This window comes from Bacillus rossius, chromosome 7 (genome assembly GCF_032445375.1).
Source record: "Bacillus rossius redtenbacheri isolate Brsri chromosome 7, Brsri_v3, whole genome shotgun sequence".
NCBI lineage: Eukaryota > Metazoa > Arthropoda > Insecta > Phasmatodea > Bacillidae > Bacillus > Bacillus rossius.
Window position 1 is genome coordinate 35986354 of NC_086335.1, and position 22618 is coordinate 36008971.

Genomic DNA, 22618 nt, shown 5'->3' on the forward strand with positions numbered 1-22618 from the left:
TAGTCACAACTTTAAAAGTACTTGAGAAAATTTAAATTACACAATGTAATTCGCACAACAGTGTTGCTATCTGTACGATATTTGTCGTAGAAAATGTATCAATGGTTGCCAAATGACAGCTAGAATGTATCGAAATCAGTTTCTAGCCTCGTGCAGGGCATAGTTTATTAAAACTATTTCTTTTTTGTTACATAACAGTGCTTGAGTTTGGACACGTTCTGGAATATGGTCTGCGACTTAGGTTACAGAGGTAATGCTTATTCGTTACCTTACCCAAATATCTTGGAATACCGCCCTTATGAGGCTTATTTACTAATAGGATTGTCATAAGTGCCTTAGTTTCAGTGTAGTAAGTGTTTGATAGTCAGTTACAGTTTGTAAAATAATAAACCCAAGTATATATTGATTTTAGTGATTTTGGCAGTTCTGTTGGTACATGACAGAAAGAACTTGATGACAATTTTTTTTTAATATTATTTGTTAGATTGCTTAATAGTTTTTTTTTCTTTTACAAAAGTAACTTTCCTTCTTTATAACTTATCTCATAAGATTTCTTCTGAAGTTTCTCTTATCAAAGCCGTCTTATGATTAAAAAAAAATTGTATATGAATTTGTTATTAGAGACTCATGAAAAATATAAATTATCATAGCTACAAATACATAAGTAATGTAAATCTCTAATTGAGCTGGTTCAAGAATATATGCAATTATGAAACACTGTTAAATAGGTATAAAATTTGAAAAATGAGTGCTAAGGAAATAAGTAGTTGCTCTTTTGATATAATTTTTTTTGTGTTATTGTAAAGTTTAGGGACTTTTGTGGAAACAATTTTGAAAAAAGTACATTCTTATAAGTATCATTTTTAATGTTGCTAGATTATCCCACAGTAAATAAGTGTGGATGTAAATAACGCATGTTATTAAGGCATGCCAAGTTGGTTGTTTCATTTTCTGGCTATAACTATTAGTTGAAGGCATTTTCCATAAGTTTATTACCATCCATACCATCCTTTCACAAATTGGTTAGATCACAAATTTTCTCACCAGATATTTACTAATGCAATTTTTAAGTAAGCTGTAAAAGCTCACACCAGTGAATTATGAATACTTGTGTGACATTTATTTAACCTCTTTCAGGTAATATGTAGTGAACAGCCTTTGAGAAAATTTGAGATGAAACATAAAATGCAAGAGAGGTATAGGACTTAATTTAGTAGTGAGAATAAAATGAAATAACTAAGTCAGCGTATGAGACTGAGCATTAATACAGTACAGCGTCCCCCTATAGCACAGAGTATCTAATGAAACAATGTTCCATCATTTGCCTTTTGCATCCAAAACACCATAGGTTCAACTTCTGTGAGAAAACTCATGTTAGTTTATGTCAGTATCTGTGTGTGTCATTCTTAAAATAAATTTATATGAAATGCAATGGATGTCAGTAAAATTAAAACCCCTTTTACTTGTTACCGTTTGTTGTACATAGGAGTACCTACAAATTCATCACTTTATGATTTTTCTTTCAGGACTATTCACAGATAACGAAATACATCACAGAGTTCTTCCGAGACCAAGGCATCACTCACATCACCATCCAACCTGAATTCTACAAGGTGAGCTTAGTAACGTTGCCAATTTATATTTTCTGCATACAGTATTTTAAGACTCAAATGTTCCAGATCAAAATTCAAATTAGGTGAACGACCAACTTACAAAAGTACCACTGATGTTACTAAAATGTCGTCAGTTTGCCATATATTTTTTTTCTCTTCCAATCTGTAGTAATGCCAAAGGCACACTTTCTGTAACACTAAGTCAAACCATTAAGCATAATAATGGAATAGAAGCATGTAAATAAGAATACATAATTCTCAAAACAAATAACACTGGTCCTGCCAGAGTGGTTGTGCGAGGGGGGGGGGGGGACAGGAAGGCTATATCCTTCACCCCCCAGAACTTGTGAAAATTTTTCCAAAATTTCAGTGATGACGGTATGTTACTGCTTAAGAAGTTACGTTGCCTACGGCTACTACTGTAGACCCATAATCCAGTGTCAGTTAAGAATACGCAAATATTTTTAAGGATGACTAAAAAATAATTTTAAAACAATTAAAATTTTAACACACGTATTTTTAAACCTTAAAATCCTAGTGATACTAACACACTGACATATGGGTCTATAGTAGTAGCCTTAGGCAATATGGCTTCTCACACAGTAACATACTGTCTTCACTGATATCTTGCACATTTTTTCGTACTTGGGAGGGTACGCAGGGTCCCTGAACCCTCTTACCCTACGTCCGCCACTGGTCAGAGTGTCAGTGTCAATTTAATATAAGTTTTATTGAATAAACATGTTCCAATTTAAAAATGTTCTCAATTTTTTTTAAATTACCCTCCCCTCTAAAAATCCTGTGTCTGCCATTGAGGCCTACTGAAGTGTAATAACTGTCGGGGTTCGGGTTTCGAGAGGGTCGATACGGTGTTGTTACGTAATGGGCGCCACCACGTGGAAGGGCACGTGGACCCGGCTATCATCCGTCTCAGGGCGTGAGGTCACCCTTGTGAGGCAAGACTGGACCCTCGGTTAACTCCCGTAGTACGCTCAGACCTGACCCGCTCTCAGCGTCGGGCACGCTTATGATGTAATACGTAATAGTGGGCTCTCCAGGCGTCCCACACGCCTACTCACGAGGTACAGGTCGCCACGTGGTCGGTGCAACGTCTGTAACTTACTTACTAAAACTTATATAATAAACAAAACAAAAACCCTCCCGCCCGTCAGTGGCGACACAAATGATTGGGGAAAAAAATAAAAAGATATACAATATTATTATTACATATTTAGGGGGACGTCACACTGCCGCTACAGCGCCCTCTGGAGGTAGTTCTTGGCGTGATATTCAAACACAACCACCCGACTACGGAGCGGCTGCCAGTACGGGAAGTGGGACGGGGGGTGAGGGGAAAGGTGGCGGAGGCTGACCAGGCTTCTGGGGCGCAGGCCTGGTTGACGTCATAACATTGAACTGAGGCATAACTTACAGGCATATACAACAAAATACATAAAAATTAAAATTTCTAAATAAAAATTGAGAATTATATTCCCTGAATTGTAGCCTATATGTTAAAAGTATCTGACCTAGAATACAATTTGTGATAAAGTAATCTTATAAAAAAAATCTGGTGCTGATGATATTTGGACATACTGTCCAACTATGCAGAAGGTAGTTACTGTATGTTCTATACATGATTTTCGAAAGGCCTCTATTTGTATGTACTTATTACTTTGTGCAATTCGTGTAGAATGTATACTTAAAGAATTATGATTCAATTGATTAACTAAAACCTACAAGTGTTTGAGTCTTAATTATCTTAGGTACCATATTGATTATAGTTTAGTCATTCTTAAACTTTCTTTAACCATATCAAGCCACTTTCCACCTGGCTTTCTTCTCCCACACACTTTGCTGTCATCAAAGTAGACTTTTTTTTAATATTTTATGTGGACTTTTGGATTGTGGGCTAAAAGAAATGCTTCCCAAACAAGAGAATAGTGGTCGCTATGCTGATTCTACCAATCATTTGTGTATGAGATGTGTTCACTCATCAATATCCCATATTTATTTCCTATTAAAGAAAATTTGGCCTAGAGTAGGTACCTCAGATTATTCAGTACCAGTTGATACTCTACTGTCATTTCATCATCACCAACTTCTGTACTTTTTTGGCCATCTTACAGCCAGGGCCACATGAAAGAGACAAGTGATAATGGACCATGTGGGACGAGGCTGGAAAGCTGAAGCAAAACAATGGTGATGGAATGTATGTCCTTGAGCCTTGATGAAAACCCACTGGCTTGCGTAGTGGCAACATACGTCAAGTGTTTACTTATCTGATGAAAGGCGAGTCAATGTGTTCCACATTCTAATAGGAGACATGCCTAAATAGTATGTTAGGCAGGGCACATTATTAGGGTGGGGACGAAATCCTCGAGACCCGGGCACCAGGAGTGCCCCAGATGAGTTTCCAGATTTTCTTAATTTTTGGGTTTACGCTGATAAGACGAAAATAACAAGTTTATTATTAATAGAATTATTAGGAAATTGTACAAGTAATGCAATACCCACAGATTTTGTTTATGGCCACAGTAAAATTTACAGTGTTTAGGTTTTTGTTTTAAATGTGGGGTTTGAAAAGTTGCACACATCAAATAAAAGGGAGGGAGCTCAACAACATGGCCCTGATAGTAGGTGAAGTTATTTGAATGCCTGGTGACTGTTGAATTTATTCCAGAACAAGGACAACTAATACTATTTCAGGAAAGTTTTTCTGCATATCAGCTGGGAATTTTCAAGCATTTAAAAAAAAAAAGTATTTATAAATCAGAAGGTGAAAACCCACTCGCGGATGGTCTCGTAGCTCGCCAGGCTTTCGGAAACGCTGCGCCTTGCCGTGGGACTCGTAGCGCCCATGCGCAAATGCAGCTGTGGCTCCCGGTGGGGGGCGGCGGGAGGAAGGGACGCGCGGGTGGCACGGCCGTGGTTTGGGCTTCAGCTGAACAGCAGCAGCATCCTGACGGCGCTGCCGAGCGACCGGGACACCCTGTGCCTGGTCAACTGCAAGTCGGAGCAGTGCCACGCCCAGCACTGCTGCGCCGACGTCTCCTCGGACCCCGACAAGGTGGTCGTGCGCTCGGACGGCCACGGGCACAGCCACAGCCACGGCCACAGCCACGGCCATGGACACAGCCACGGCCACAAGGTACAGTCTGGACCGGCGACGGCCACAAGGTACAGGGCCGACTTCACTCTTCTCCGAGGCCGGACACCATTCCTCAGATGAATTCGACGGTCAAGCATATGAGAATTTGTACAAAACTAGTATAACCCGAAAGACGCTGTCCTCAGGGGCTTAGCCAGGGAGGGGGGGGGGGGGGGGGGGGTGTTTGTGTTTCAACCCCCCCCCCCCCCTTAGCACCAAATTCTTATTGATCACTCAAACAAATTTCATATTATAAATTAATAAAATTTTTGACCATTACAGTATTTAAATTTAAGTGTACCGAAAACTGCTAAAATAGCACTATTTTACACCTTAAAATCCAAATTTTTTCCGGGGGAGGACCTTCGGACCCCCCGTATTAATACGGGGGGGGGGGGGAGGAGGGCATGCTTCTTAACACCCCCCATACACATATCCTGGCTACGCCACTGGCTGTCCTACCAGTGTTTATTTATTTACCTCTTTATATTTAAAATGGATAGTTTGTATGTAATCTTAAATCTATGAAGCGTCTGAAATGGTATTCCTGTTTAAACTCACTTGCCAAATACTAATCACAGTCACAAGTACTATTTGTTGTTATTGAGGATTAAGGATAGTAAAAATCACAATATACCAATTTTCATGGTGACCGGTGGAACGGAATAGAAGTTGGTGTGCTTACAGCCCCAACTAATGATGAATTATTGCTAAATGGATAGTGCAAGAATAGTCTCCAAGTTCAAATACCTATATACCAATTTTCATAGTGATGCATTGAACAGTAATAGAAGTTCATATGCAGCAGCGCCATATACTAATGGCGAGTTATGGCAAAATGGATGTCATAAAAACCTTCGTAATGAAACACACAGAGGTGCCAACTTTCATGGTGATTGGTCAGACGGTTTTGAAGTTTATCAACGTCATATGTGCCAATATCCATTTTTATATATTTATTTCTTACATTTATTTTGTTGTATTATTCTGTATGATAACCAATAAATACTATATGTGACATCTAAAGCAAAAAAAAAATGAATAACTCTCTTAAAAATAGTATTTACAAAAAAAATCCCAGAAAAATTGTGAAGAAAAAATATATAGGTTACAATAATATAAATAATTTTTTTTAAATATTTTTGTGAGAATAATTTAGCTTTATAACAATGTCTACCTGACATCTTATTCTACATTCATGCCAACAAAGACAGTTAACAATACACTGTTTACCTAATATTGTTTTATTGAGTGATTCTCTAAGGGGCCATACAAAATGATGTCGCGGATCAGACACGGCCACTGATTGGCCACCAGTTGACCATCAGAGTTCTTGACATTTCACGTGACTAATGATGCACACCGATTCTTGACTTCTGTGCATGCTCCAACACTGGCTATTCACTCCCCTCACCCAGAAAATATTAATGTTAGCTTTAGTCATACATTCAGTATCAGAACTTCCACTCATTTCCGAGGAGACACTGACTGACTGGAGAAAAACAATTGCCACCTTACAGATGTCAGTGTGCTCCTATCATGCATGGGAATCATCCTGAGTGTGTTAAAGATACACTACATTAAAATTTTTAACATATGGTTTCTCTGCCAGTGTTCAATGTTGTGTGGATATCTTAAATTTTCACTTTTCTCTTTACAGAGTGTCAAGAAAAACAAATCGGAACAGAAGAATAAAGTCTGTGAGTTGAAGTCTGACCTTCCGAATAAACAACTAGAAATTTCTTATCCTATTGCTCCGAAGACCCAAGAAACTTCTGTCGACAAGCAGGAGTGTGCAAAAACCCAGTGTGCGTGTGGTGAGACGAAAGTGTTGAATACCTCTGAGGTGACGAACAGTGATTCTGTTTCGGAGAGAATAGAAACCAAGTCGCTTCCTTCAACACCCAGTGAAAGTTTTGAAATTGATGAAGGGAAAGACAGTAAAAAGTGATTTTTGGAACCTTTGCAATGAGATTTAGCTACTTGGAGAGATCACGTAATTTAGTAGGTGTCTTTTGGAAACCGCCCCAAAGGGGTACTAGCACATGATCTCAGTCAGTCCCACAACACACATCACAAGAGACAATACACACCTTCGTTATTAAATAGTTACCAAATGCTTGTCAATTTCCAGATAGTTTTGAGCAGTAAAGTGTTCATGCCTTCATGCATTATGGAAGAAATTGTGCTAGTTTTGATTTTTGAATTGTTTTTAAGTTCATGTGGACATTAATACAGATGTGTTGCTGTGCTGTGATAGCTAGGGATTTGTTCCACACTAATTAGACTTAACAGTAAAGGAGCCAGATTAGCTACTGTATTGGGATTCATTCATTGGTAAAATCATAATTGGCACCAACATGTGTTCAGCAATCCTAAAAGTGTATCAAAATTATCTGAGAGTATGATTTAAATGTGCAAATAACACACATGTATAACTGTTTAAGTAAACTAATGTAATTTTAAAAAAAAAATATTGTATTGAATAGAGTTGGGCGAAGCTGGATATTTAATTTTAAAATCTTAGTTTATGAAAATATTATAAAAAAAATTTAAGTCAAGTCAAGCTTCAGACATAGCTAAGATTTTTACTAGCATTTCTAATAGATATGAGTAAGTAAGAAATAAACATTATAAATAACCAATGTAAGATTAAGAAAGACTTTGTTACATTTGAGACACTTCATTTCTTCTTGAAGTTTCCCCAAACATGATTTGTACTTTATATACAAAATACATTTTTAAAATATTTTTTTAACACCAAATGATGTTGTTTTTACACTTGTTGAAAATGGAAAATAACTAATTCAAAATTTTCTATTTTCTAAGGTTCGCCCACTTCTAATATTAAGTAGGTACGTAATATTTTTTAGACCTTAAGCTTTTTAAGAAAAATTACATACTAAGTCATGATTAATCATTGCACTAGTGTGTTCAACAATTGCATAGTTTCATTTGTAGCTGTCATTACAAAGGCATCATGTTATAGGTAGTGACAAATGAGCCTTGCGATCCAGCCACAGAATTAGATCCTTAAATTTTGAGTTGAATTCATAAGGCAGTCAGTAGTCAATATTATTTTTTACATCCGGCTGATTTTGTGTAGGTCACATGTAATGCAATGAATGCAACATTAAAGATTATTTTGATAAAGTATGTTGAGATAATCTGCCTCCTTTATATATGTACTGAAATTCTTCCTACTTTGACTTATGCATGTCTCATATGTTTGAAATGCCGTCAATTTTTAGTTTTGTGAGGGACAAACATATTCTGAAACCAGTTGTGGATCCATATGTCTGATATAACTGTAAGGATAATTGGGTCTTGCCCACACTTACACTGCAATGCCATTTAAGACAAAAAAAAATCCAGCTAAATGTTTTAAAAAAATATTTAGAAAGCTGTTCACAACTTTTAGGCATGTTATAACTTTATTATTTTTTGTACTGAAATTTATGTAAGGTTACTGATTTTTTATTCGAAGGTTTGTAATTTGAATGGACTATTTTTAAGGGTATTTAAAATGTTATTACGTTTATTTTGTGTTTGTATCAAACTTCCAAAGTTGGTATTGGTTGAGAAAAGGCTTGCACAGTCATGCTTCAGTAAACACCTTCTTTACCAACTGTTAATAATGTACATCTGAATGCAAACATTTTTAAAGTATTTCTATTGATTTATGTATGTTTTTCGGTTCATCAACATTTGTCATTAACACTTTACTGCCAAGCCTCATGCCAAAATTATGCATAAACAGTGAATATGGAAACACCACCATAAAATTATATGCTTCGAGGATTGTCTCTTCCTTCAAAGTGATTCTCTTCAGTGCATGGTAGAAACAGTCCTCCGACATTGGCCGAGTCAGTCAGTGATGGCGCTTGTGTGTGCAGTTTGTTTTATGTAAATAGTCCAATTGCATGCCTCCATTGGTTAAAAAGTGTACACATAGCTCAATTTACTCCAGCATTTGCTGTTTTATAAAGGCTGGGGTGGATTTTGAAGTAAAGGATAAAAACGATACTTGAGGGTTGTGCAAACACTGATAACCTTTAATAAATATATGCAATGTTTATTACTGAGTTAACTTTTAAATATACTTTCAGTAGGGTTACCAGATGAGTTACATAAAGAAAGAGGACATGTAAAATATAAATTACACAAAAAACAGACACAGAAATTCCCAGACACAGTCAACATAATATTAACACATGTATAGTTATAGCAATACGCACTTACACTATACAAAACTAGCACAGTGACCTGGCTTCTCCCACATGAACATGACATAAACTTCCATGGAGTATGATGGTTGTTTTAACCTTTGAAAAATTAATGCTGCTGTAGTTGGCAGTGTGTAATCTTAAAGAGAAAAAAATTTCATTTAAAGAATAAACCCCATAATAGTACAAGAATCTCAAAATAAACACATAAATAAACTTTTTCTTCTTTGGAAAGTGTGCTATAATGTTTATAGCGCAACTCCGTCATACAAACTTGATAAACAAATGAAATAAATATTCTGCACAAACTAGTAAAAACATTTTTATTCTTATTAATTATAGTTCTCAAATGACTACTTAGTGGGATTTTCAGGACTTATAACTGACGGAAAAGGTATCACAGTTTTAGCAATGACACAATATTAAGCAAGTTTTAAAGCTAAAGCGAACACTACTAATACTAATATTGAGTTTGTGTAAATGTATATCGCAATGCAGGATTGTAGCTAGTTATATTGAATTATGTGAAGTTCAACTGTTACGTATAATAATATGTTGTGTTAGTGAAAACTTATGTTGATTGTGTCCGTGCCTTTATACTCAATTGTTTGATGGTGTTTTGTTAAACTTACTAGCAAGGTTAAATAATAACAGGCCTAGAAATAGTTAAAAGTGCATAGTTCTATCCCACAAATAATGAATTCACATCAGCATTAAAAATGCATGAATGCAGATTATTTGGGTGTCTTTTGGTTAGTGATCTCTCAAGTCAAAAAAAATTATGCAATTAAAATCTTGAGTCAAAAAAATATATTCATCAAACTAATTTTAAGTCAACTTTAAAAAAAGAAACAATGTTAACCAATACCTTGACATTTTAGCAAGCTTTCCAAAAATCAAATGACACATACATACAGTTATTGTGTTTAAAATATCAATCGTGTAAGTTAACTTAATAAAACTAATCTTGGCGAATATAAAAACTAAAAGGAAAAAACATGGCATATTTAATATTTTGATTACTGAATATTTGCACAACCCTATTTAAATTATTAGCTAATACTGACATGCTTACATGCACAATATTGTAACTGAAAAGTAACTACAACTTATTTTTGTGTATTATTTCTACATACTATTAAATATAAAGAGAACTAATACAATTCATCAGTGAAATGTGCGGCTAAAAATGTATTCCTACTTTATCACATTAGACTGAACCAGACCTAGACTATTAGCTAATACGATAGATGTGGAACAGATCCCAGCAGTATTGTTTTATTAAAGAGAGTTCAGAATTATGAACGGCAAATTGTGTTCAAAGTGTTGCTATTTTTGATGTTCCAAGCTTATATTAATAAAAGTGAAATATTTTTACAGTGTACAAAAAATATATCTGTTATAAAAGTTTTTAACACAATGAAAATCTTGCCTTTTTTTTTTTTTTTTTTTTTGCATTGGATGAGCTTGTGTTCCAGACTTGACTTACATTAGTACTAACAAATACATATCAGTTTTGGGGGAAACCATGAGTTTAGTAAGTATCAACCGTCTGCAACAGCCATTTTTTTAGACTCAATATTTGCAAGAAAATTTGAACCTGGATTGCAATGGTGTGAGACCTACAGCAATCTCTTCGCAGTTCCTCAACTGGAAGTGGGGAAGGGAGACATGTGATGCTGGATGCAGGATGCAGGATGCAGTCTCCCACAAAAGAAGGGCATCATCTGCATCACTGCAGATGTTCTCCGGAAGCAGGCGCTCTTCCAGATCTGGTTATCATTTCATTGTTAAAAAAATTAAAAGCACAAGGTCTGCAGTTATAAATAAATTTTCATTATGTTTTCATATTTCCAGTGCCCGGATTTAGTGTTTGATTCGGTAGGGCCCAGTGTTATATTACAGGGTAGGATAGGAACATGAACAAATTTTGTTGAAATTATTGCAGATGAGCTGAAGTTCCAGAATCTGAGCCTAGCTTTTATTCTAATCGGTCACGTAGGTTGTAAAACATGTTCGAGGAAAAGCTTTTGTTTGTGAGCTCATTTTTTTGTCCTAGAGCAATTAGTGAGTCAAAAATTTAAAATAAATAAATAATGTTGCAAACTTACAAGTAACTGATAAAAATGTCATTATAATCACATGGAACCGAAGAGTAAAATCAAATATGTATGTACATGTTCTCCATTTTCCATGTTATTGAATTTTACAATGATAAAAATCAAACATTGAAGCAACCTTTTCATTAAAATTGTTGCCAACAAATATTTTTTAATAGGAACACGTCTGTATTTAGTCTACCTATTTTGATAAAAATCAAATGATTGTTTGCTCTGTTTCTATGTATTTTTGGCCTAATTAATTTTTTTGTATGAGTAATTCTGTTTACATGGGGTTTTAAACAATTTTTGTTTACAGTTAAAATTTTTTTAAAATATTTTAAATTGCATAGGTGATTTTTTTAACACATTAGCTTTTAAAATGGTAAATGTAAAACATGCGTAGTCATTAAACAACTGTTGTTATAACAAATATAATTTTTTTTCCTACAATTAAAGAAGTTTATTTAGGGTATTTGCGGTGATAATATTTTTAGAAGTAATGCACAGGCTATTTTTTATGCTTCAGTCATTGCTGTAAGATATGACACTATTTTGTTCATGACATGATATAGTAGAAAAGCCCAATATGGAAATCTTATATTTGTAAAATTATAATTCTACAGGTTTCAAATTCAAAACACATTTGTGAAAAACTTCAGTGAACTCATACATATACAAAACTTTAATTATTAATTTTATTTAAACAAAAATTGGTTCTTTCATATTATTTTTAATAAACATAGATGCTGAAAGTAGAGTCAAATAAATTACAAAGAACCTCCAACTCGAAAATTTTGGCCTGACAGAATTATCTATTTAAACCTGAATGTCTAAATAATGACAATTTTGACACCCATAATAAAAAAGTGGTAAGCTAATGATTTTGAATGCAAACATTAATTAGCTTCCCTGTCAATAAAAAAATGATTTATTTGTTAGCTTGATGTTATTTGATTAAAAATAATTATTAGATCTACAGCTACATTATGATAGTTGAAAATGTGATAGAGCATAAACCAAATCCTTCAACAATGCTTACAAAAAAAAAATCTTTTTAGATTGAAACACTAATATTTTAACAATTTGAAATGTTCTCATTCAAATATCTTAATAGCATTGGTATCATAATTATAAAAATAATTAAATAAACACAAAGAGCTGACAGGTGATGCTCTAGAGATTATTTTTAAGTTTCTTTACCTTCCCTACATTACTATTAAACTGATTAAATAAAGCTAACTGGATAATATGCGAAGCTATAACTGCCTCATCAGTTCCTTTTTTTTTTTGTAGGTGCTGCCATCTGTTGAGCATTATTGAACTAGAGAATACCTCCACCATCATTCTGACTCCCTGGTAGAATGGAGATGAAATGGCTACTTTTTGGTTTGACATTGTAAAATGTTTTTGGTAGGTGCTGCCATCTGTTGAGCATTATTGAACTAGAGAATACCTCCACCATCATTCTGACTCCCTGGTAGAATGGAGATGAAATGGCTACTTTTGTTTTGACATTGTAAAATGTTTTTGGTAGGTGCTGCCATCTGTTGAGCATTATTGAACTAGGTAATACCTCCACCATCATTCTGACTCCCTGGTAGAATTAAGATGAAATGGCTACTTTTGGTTTGACATTGTAAAATGTTTTTGGTAGGTGCTGCCATCTGTTGAGAATTATTGAACTAGGTAATACCTCCACCATCATTCTGACTCCCTGGTAGAATTAAGATGAAATGGCTACTTTTGGTTTGACATTGTAAAATGTTTTTGGTAGGTGCTGCCATCTGTTGAGCTTTATTGAACTAGGTAATACCTCCACCATCATTCTCACTCCCTGGTAGAATAAAAAAGGTTGGATTATATTCAGGCTCTGAAATACCATCAATATTTTTTTTTAAGTTATATTGAAGAATAAATTATTCTCCTGTACCTTCTTAAATAATTAAATGATAAAAACAATTTTCACAATAAAAACTTAAAAGTTCATCATTACCTGTACAAATATCTAATGATGTTTTTGATTAAATATTATTCTTGGGCTACTTTCAGAATATAAGAAAGTGGGTGCGTGACCACCAACACAAGGTATAAGTTAAATGTCACAGATAGAGGAATAGGATATTTGAAGGATATAATGAAAGACTTTATAGCCAGTAAAAATAAAAAAAAATTTAAAAAAGAACCCTTAAGGACAAAACCTTGTAGGTACAAAGCCAAATCATATAGAAGTTGTAACCTATATTATGTATTACATTTTACATGTGAACAACCGCATGTATTGCCCCGTTCTCTCTCAACCCTCATTGAACCACCGCTATTTCTAACTAACTTCTACTCTCTTTCTTAATCCATCTCAATGTACTCACCCATTAAAGTACATAATTACAGTAAACGTCAGGCCATATTTTATTTGAGGAGCTTTTGTGCAAAACTCAACATGTCCATCACCAGTAAAAATGTATTTCTCACATGTTTTGAGACCCTTTTTGCACAAAAACCCATAATTCACCCTTTTAAATGACTTGGATATGTTGTGTTTTGTATCGTGAGATGGTAGTCTTCACCTCAGAAAAAGGGTCTCAAAACATCTGAAACATACATTTTTACTGGTGAAGGACATGTCGAGTTTTGCACGAAAGCTCATTTCTTTTGTAAAATGCTGCATTATGTCCTGAATATCTCCTAAGAGCTAGATTCTGCTATGCTAAAATTTATCTTAAATACAGCATGGATGTAAATAATATTTTTTTGGCATGTTTTATTAGAAACTATCATAGATAAACAAAACTTGTTTGGGTTGCTAACTTCAGTTCTTTACTTGAGACAAGAGAATTAGGGTATTTATAATAGTACAGAGTTTTTTTAATTTGTTTTACCTCCCACCTGCTGTCACAAAGTGTCTATGTTCGTGCAATTTATTTTAAACTTATACAAACAAAATGTTGTTTTTCAAAACATCAGTTTTATGTGTGTTTTTAAATCAAGTGGTCATGGTGGTGATAAATTGAAAAGAAAATTATCTATACAGGTGATTTATAAAATATTAAAAAATTGGACCCATTAACTCAACAGCATAACATTTGAGCAAAATTTATGCCAGCATCTCAACTGAACTCAATTAATTGTATTGAGATGTGACAAAATTTTAGGTGAAGAAGCAAACACCTCTTCACATTGCATAAAATACTGCACAAAAATGCCGAACGACTCTCTTGAGAGAAAACGTTGAGAAGATTGGAGTTAAAATCTGTACGGGTTTTCAAGCATCAAATGGTTTATTGGTCGGATTAATAAGTTTACAAACGTATACGTGGACAATATGTGAGTGTGGAATGTGAGTTATAATGTTTTCCCAGCTAAGATGTTTGTGGAGCAATAAAAATCAAAACAGCACAGTGCCTAATCATAAAGCATATTTTTTTGCTGAACCATGTGTCTTCAGTGAAACCACGTGGTGACTACCGGTAGCTGGTAAGACGTGTGGGACATCTAACTGCAAGTCAGATGCTCAGAGCAGGCCAGATCACGCAGAGGTGCAAGAAGGGGCCCACACACAGCATCAAGCCAGAGAGTCTCCACCTGTATCCTTAATGCTTATCATCTACATCGCAAAACCTAACTCGAACCTTGATAACTTTATTAAGTACCAGCTGCTGCATCCATGCTTGGCTGTGGCAGTCTACAAGCAGAACACTGCTCATCATACATCCTCGTGTGTAGGCCACTACTACGCCTCAGATGGGAAAAATTGACTAATTCAATTTTTTATTAATTTTATTAATATACCTATATATAGGTTAAGATAACATGACTTTATGGGATTTCTTGCATTTCTTCTCTTGATACATTTTTTAAAAACATTATTATAAAATAAAGAAATTCAAAAGACTGTAAACAAATTATATGTTTATTACAAAAGTTGTTTTCAAGATACACATTAAAAAAAAAAAACAGGTTTTACTGGAATGTACAAACAGTTAAAATTTTAAAAATTAAGAAAATCAACAACACAACCATTATGCTTTCACAATTAAAGGGAATTTTGAAGTTATACAAATATGATTTTATGGATTACAAAAGTTCAGAGTCTTTTTGGTATTTCTTACATTTCTAAAACATACTTATGGAAAGTAGAGAAAAACAGAAAAGTTCAGATGAGTTTCAGATTGAATGGTTACAAACAGACTCAAGCAAATGGAACCTGTCAAGACTACAGCACTCTAACAGTGCAAGTGTGTGTGTTAAAAATTCACAGTCCTCGTTTTACCATGCATACACAACTCTGTACTGCTTAAACGCTTACAGCTGCCATGGGCTTTTAGAATACATAGATATTTATATTTTTTAATAAGGGTTTTGATTATACACAATGATTTCAATTCTTTGTTTATGAAAGACAGATCCTTAAATTCAATAAACAATTAAAGTAAAAATTACCAGTGTAAAACTGATGTACTTACAAAGAAACTCAACAAATTTAATAAGTTGTTACTTTAACAAAAATACATCTACTTAATTTTATTTCATACCCCAAATACTATGTAAAAATTTATAGATTGTGTTTAGTATTTGTAAATACAATCATACCTTACTATAAATCAGGGATGTACCAATTTTAATGTGCAATCATTAGAATAGCCAATTATTGGTAAATAATTGATATCAGTAAAATACGGCTCACAGATAAACAATAGCTTTACAATAACATGAATTATGAATTACAATAAATATATTAAATGTTTTAAATGTTGGGAACAAAATGTAATAAAATATGAACTACAGAGATAAAATAAGAAAGTAACTTGAAACAATATTTTTTAAATGTTTAATTATTTGTGCTTTGATTTCATAAAACAAGCCTTAAGTGACTCTATATTACTGATATTTGTACAGTCTTACAATTTTCAGAGGCTCAGATAATATTTCAATTTAGAAACTTTTCAATAAAATATATATCCTAAAATATATTAACCAATCTGGAAAACTGATTTAAGACACTTCACACAAACTTATTTATAAGAAATGTATTAAAATATAGACATAAAATGTTGGAACATTAAATGGACTTATAAAGGCCGTGTTTATAAACCACACAATTATTTAATCATTGTAACAATGAAACAAGCAACCAATGCAAGAAAATCTCAATCATTCTTAAAAGCACAAAAGTCACAAGATGGCATCACTCTACAATTTGAAATTGTAAAACTACAAAACATATTTCTTCCACAGGCTTCTTTTGATAATTATTCATTTTTATTGTACATACATATGAAAGTTTCAATAATTTAAATTAAGTGTAATTTTTTTCACTGCATCATGTATTTATTGCCTTTCTAATGTTCTTGCATTTTCTGGCATAGTTTATATACCTAAACCCAGCCTAACATATGTATCATTTTTTATGAGAAAAAAATTATTTGCTGTAATATTTTGCAAAGCATAATAATGTATCCTTGAGGAACTACAAATAGTTAGCTATGCTCCTAACCTTTAGACTCAATATTTGGAATGCTGTTTTAATACTTTTTCTGTCAATAACTCTTTAACTCTTTTACTAAAACTTATTACTTTCTAACCAATATTCACGAATCATTCAAGGGAAAAATAAAAAAACTAAAAAGTAAAAAATAAAAATGATTTTTTTTGCTGCATTAATTTGTCAGTTGGACGCAGTTAAATGCAAAAAGGAACCAACCCACAATTTTGTTATATTTTATTTGAAAATAAATTAAACTAGTACAAGGTTGATCGTACCGTTGTTGCTATTATTATATCAGTATTTATTCTAGACCATTAAAATGATACCCAAATTATATTATCTATAGGAGAATTACAACTTATAATTAAATTTTACTTCAAAATACTCAGAATAGGTTTCATGTGGGTTGGTTCCTTTCTGCATAACTACGTCCAGTTCAAACTACAGTAATAGGTTTATTAAGAAACTGTAGATAATATACATAGTACACATGATAAAACTTTCTTCTATCACAGTACATAGAATAAATAGCTCAAAAAAAAACAGATTCTCAAATTGGTCGCTATAAATATATTTGCTATATAAATGAGGAAATGGGTCTGTGAATTAACTGATGAAGTCACCATTATTCATGAAGTGAATAAACTGAACAGCAAATCACCAATAAGGTAAATTCAGCACTTCTTTCAACTTTCTTTGCATAGATTACATTATTTTTTTCAGAACAGGCACTATACATGATATATAAGTAAAATCACACTATTTTCATGACAACCAATAATTAAGGTCCAAAAGTTAGTGCCACAACATTTGTCTATAAGTTTACACACAAAAAATATACTACATTTTGTATAACCCCTACTTTAATCACTGTGAAACCACAATTTTTATTTAATACGGTTAAAAACCTCAATAAATTAATCCATTTTGCTAAATTTTTTTCTTTATAGTAAAGGAGTCACATGAATGTAACTATTCAAAACATAAAAATATATTAACTAAGCAATAAAACTCAATTATAAAAGTTTCTGATAAACAAATACTGTACCTAATAAATAAAAATGCATACAGGAATGATACTGATTTTTGCCCCTCCACTACGCTAACAATGTTTGAGTGCAGAAGAGTCATAATACATATAAAAGTTTTGTAAAAAATTCCACATACAATCAAAATCACAAAACAAAATAAAAACACAGCACAGCACCTGTTATAAAGTTATAAAAACAGTCTGAGTTATATATACAACCTTTAACACATGTTAAGCCTAAAAGGCAAAAATTATGGACGGCTTCGTTACAATTATGTGTAAGCATCAGGATCTATCTAACAAAATTACAGGCAAAACATTACAACCACAAAATGTGTGTAAATAAAGTTTTTGCAGGACAGCATTTCACAAACTACCAGTTAGTACTCTTGCTTTTACTAATAAAAAAATTTACTACTACTAAAAATAAGAAAACCATCTGTACAAAATTTTTTTTACAAAACAGATACCATAAAACCAAAAAGAAATAAGGATTTTTTGTAAAAACTATTGGCCTCAAGAATTAAATACGTTATTTAGACAAACCTGTTATTAAATGTATCATTTCATTATAAATATAAATTATGCAAGACTGACTTAGCATGAAAGAAACAAAGAAATCATTCACTACCCTCGGTTATCTCAGAAAGGACATAGCTTTATATGATACTAGCTGCAGTACCCGGCATTACCCAGGCTGAACAAAGGCTGAAGGGAACTTTTTTTCGAAATAAAATGTAGGCAGTAAATGACTTCTTAATTTGAACGTCAAGTGTGCAAAATAATTCCTATTACTGGCAGAACCCAAAAGATGTTGTTCTACCTGTGTATACTTATAGTTAGCTGCCGCAAAATTCACTAAGCGAAGGAGTCTCCCCACGGAGGATAAGAAGTTGCCAAAACTTACTATATGACTGTGTTGGGAGCATAAAGAAATAACATACACTAACTGTTTGTAAGTCTATGACCTGTGATTTTCTGTTATAAAAATGAATTTACCCATGGCGATCGGATGAACAACATAGAAGTTGATGCACTGCAGTGCCATCTAGTGGAGAGTTATCGCTAAATGGATAATGCAAAAATATTCTCAGAGTTCAAATACCTAAATATACCAATTTTCACTTAGATCGGTTGAAAAGTGTAAAAGTTGATGCACTGCAGCACCATGCAGTGGCGAGGTATAGCAAAATGGCTATCGCAAAAATATTCCCTGTGTTCAATTATCTATGAATACCTATTTTCACGGTGATTGGTTTAGAAGTTGATTTGCTGCAATGCCATGGAAAAACACTTCAATGTGCCAACTTTCATGGCAATCGGTCAAACGGTGTCAGAGTTTATCAACATCATACATACCAACATCCAATTTTATATATATAGATTAAGAAAGAAGGTAAAAAATAATAATCGTTTGACTAGGAGACAGAAATACTGATGCCACACTAAACTTTGCATAAAAACTAGCTTCAATATTTTGAACTTCGTTCCCAGATCACCACTTATTCCAGCATTAAAATTAAACTGCAAAAATTTACTAAAAACTATTCATACTTGTGCTGGCATTAGTACAAACACGTTAACTTCTCACTAACAGTAAAATACACTACAAAATTACATAAAATATTTCATTAAGTTAATATAAAAATATTTCATTGATCTTGAGATAATCACAACTATAAAGTTTTCATCAATTGCTAAAACCACTTTCACTAACCACTTGTATGTTAAAAAAGCAGACATGATTCAAAAGTGCAAACTGTAGTTCAATCAATTCAATACGATTCAATAATTCTAATTATTACCGCATGCACGAATGGAATGTGACAAAAATCACCTCTCTGTATCTTCCAATGAAGGCACTTTCTCTTAACGTCATTGAAGAGAGCCAAACCCTGAAATTACATAAAACAAAACACTAAGTTTAATGAAGCATGGGAATCTTAATTCATATATTTGTCACTCAAAAATCAGCCTTGTCAAAAAAAGTAAAATGGCCAAGGAAAACATCCTGATAAGTTTCGAAGGCACACCTACTTGTATCAGACACCAATCTGCAGGTGCCACTGTTGGCCTGTCAATTGTTAAATTTCATTCATTCAAGGGCGAAGGTTTCCGTGGAATGAAAACAACAAATACAGCTCTTTCTATAGCCCAGCACGTTCGAGAACTCGCCCGTACCGGATTACAAGAATAACCAATAAACGTTAACATAAAACAAAATATATATTAGCTGAGTAATCTGGACTTGTAAAATAATTTACGAGAACTGAAAGAATATTACATATTGATTACTTATAAGACTTTTAATCACCCAATACTTTTTAGTGGCCATGCATATAAAGGCACCATGTTTATAATCTGAATGTCACCTGTCCTAATCCACCTACCTGCAAGTAATTTTTTAGTTATGTAGTTAAAAATTAGAATAAACCTTCATAAGGACAAACAATAAATGATTTTTACAATATTAGAATCCAACAACGTAAAAATTATAACAAAGGTTACTATTGACGGTAGTGCGCCTTGCAGGTGACACTAGCACAAATAGTGAACCATCTGGCAGGAATACTGATGTATAAATTCAAATTGGTGCTGAATTACAGAACATGCCAAACAAAAGAATGCACAATATAAGTAGGCCTACTGTATTCACTAGTCATGGTCATGGCTGGTAAATTCACTTTATGTAGTATGTGTAACACAAAAATAATATAGGGTACCACATTTATTTAGACAGAAATGAGCAACAATATTAAAATGAACTCTAATTTTACCTTACAAAAATTAATGTTTAATGTTTTACAATTATTCTAATGGAATATCTCCAAAACTACATAATCATAGTTACAATTATAAATGTGTAAGACTTGGTTCTTGATTTTGCCTGTTCTCAGCAAATTGACTAGCCCCAAGAACCGTAAATACCGTGTTTTCTCGCATAATCGTCGCAAATTTTATACTTAAACCAAGTTTGAAAAGTAGGGGTGCGACAATTATGCGGAAAAAAAAATTTTTGTTAGGTAAGTTATTTATAAACACAAAACCCGTTCACGGAAAGTACGTTTATTTAAAAAAAAAGGTGGAGTATACAAGAGCATGTGAAACAATTTATATTAATAATTCATGCAACAAAAACCTTTCTTCAACTTTAAATAGAAAAACAAAATCTGTGACCTGAACGCAAGCCACTTGAATCTGTGATGTGAACTAACGCGTAACTATTGTTGTACACACCACGAAACAGTGCGGGCTATCAAATGTAGTTAACTCGGCAGTTGACAAAGAGCGTGCGTTGCATGAATCGGTGAGATATAGATATTTGACTACGTGTGCACGCTCTATACGGAAAGCAATATAATCAAACATTAATGATTGCAACGAGCGCTGGCTACATTTTCGTAAGAGGTACACCGCGGCGACGCAGACGGACAGATAAAGTAGTGATGGCCCGATATCCAAAAACCCGATACCAATACCGATATTTCCAAATTTACCGATCCGATAACCGATACCCGATATTCTGATAATAGGCCTATCTCATTTCTAACACTAATTCTATAAAATTGTGGTTCTGGAGTATTGTTAGAGACAATAATGAAAAATGTTAAATATTAATAAAACACATATGTGAATGTATATTATTTTTATTAATTGTAAAATATAGTAAATTCACATTAAATGAAAGCTAATAATGAATTTATCATAATGGCCTACAAATAAGCTCTCTAAATTCAAGGTCTTATAAATTTAAATTGTTTTTCAAGGCCAGATAAAGCAATATTCTGGTGTAGGTATTACCTACAGTATGCAAAAAACATATTGTAACTACAAGGAAACAAATTTCAGATTTTTGTGGAGAAATGTTGAGAAATATTGTAGCTGTCCGGTATTAGTCTCTAGTGTATTTGCTAATAATGTATGAATTACAAGCCACTGCATGTACTGAGTCCAGTGTCTCAACTGTAATCTACGAAAAATACCGTCCGAAAAACGGGAAGCCCACAACTCACGTAGTTTCGGTTCCCTGCAAGAATTTCCGAAGATTTCCGAAGTTTATTAACGCCACTTCAGCCGCTAAATCAGAAGTTCAAGCATGTTGTGACTGACCTAACATAACCTAACACTTCGATTTTTTTTAATTTCAATTTTTGAGAGAAAGCCGAAGTTGCACGAACGTGGTAGGGAACCTAAACTACGTGAGTTGTAGGCTACCGCCGAAAAACATCAAACTTTTGTACCCTTTGTAAAATTTCATCACGGTAAACGTCATGCTAGAAAGGAAGGTCTTCAAGTAGTAAATTTTGTGACCATTGTTCAAGTGTATCACTCCATTTATTGGTGCGAAAACACATTAAAAATACGTGAAAAGTAATTTCAATACAACTTTGAAACGTACTGCAGAGTATATAAAACCACACATCTTTATTTATGTTGTTTTCAATGCACTCAATATAGCCAACATAATACCTTTGCTGCAACTTGCTCTACGTAAACACGTTTCATATTTTAGCTTTTGTAAAAACTTACGTAATGTTTTTGTATAGAACAGCAGTTGGCGACCATGAAACGACACGGAAAGAAAATGTATGCTATATCCCTTTACTTACTCTATGGTTATATCAAGCAGCAACTTTATTCTTCTTCATGTTTACTTACGGCTACACCACTTATTAAATTAAATATCGTAATTATTTTCGTTTATGATTTCAATTTATGTACACATAGTGAACTTCGAAAATTCATAAGCGAAAACATTTTGCGAATATCTGAAACGAATAAATATGCACTAATGACTGGGATTTGTGTACACATGGAAGAATTGTACTGTCGCGTCGGGATGCATTGCAGTATCAGAAAGAAGAAATAGGCTTGAAATCTTGAAATTGTTTCTGTGGAAAATATGCTTGGAATTACTAGGTAATATGGTGACGTGAAGAAAGATAAATTACGCCCGCGGAAAATAAGCTTGGAATTACAGTTAAGGTTATGTGAGAAGTATTATTGGCGAGAG

At 33.5% G+C, this 22618-nt stretch overlaps 2 protein-coding genes across 3 annotated transcripts in view; one reads left to right on the forward strand and one right to left on the reverse strand.

The window, feature by feature from the left end:
* LOC134533813 (proton-coupled zinc antiporter SLC30A1) overlaps positions 1 to 10416 on the forward strand; it is a 136378-nt gene extending 125962 nt beyond the window's left edge. Inside the window, exons 7-9 of the mRNA XM_063371495.1 lie at positions 1527 to 1613; positions 4558 to 4764; positions 6425 to 10416. Of these exons, the coding sequence (XP_063227565.1) occupies positions 1527 to 1613; positions 4558 to 4764; positions 6425 to 6715 (585 nt within the window). The 3' untranslated portion in view covers positions 6716 to 10416. The remainder of the gene's footprint in view (positions 1 to 1526; positions 1614 to 4557; positions 4765 to 6424) is intronic.
* A 4565-nt stretch (positions 10417 to 14981) lies between these two features.
* The window catches only part of LOC134533812 (uncharacterized), a 42062-nt gene continuing 34425 nt past the window's right edge, over positions 14982 to 22618 (reverse strand). For both annotated transcript variants that reach the window (XM_063371494.1, XM_063371493.1), the window contains exon 13: positions 14982 to 19499. In XM_063371494.1, the coding sequence (XP_063227564.1) occupies positions 19480 to 19499 (20 nt within the window). In that variant the 3' untranslated portion in view covers positions 14982 to 19479. The remainder of the gene's footprint in view (positions 19500 to 22618) is intronic.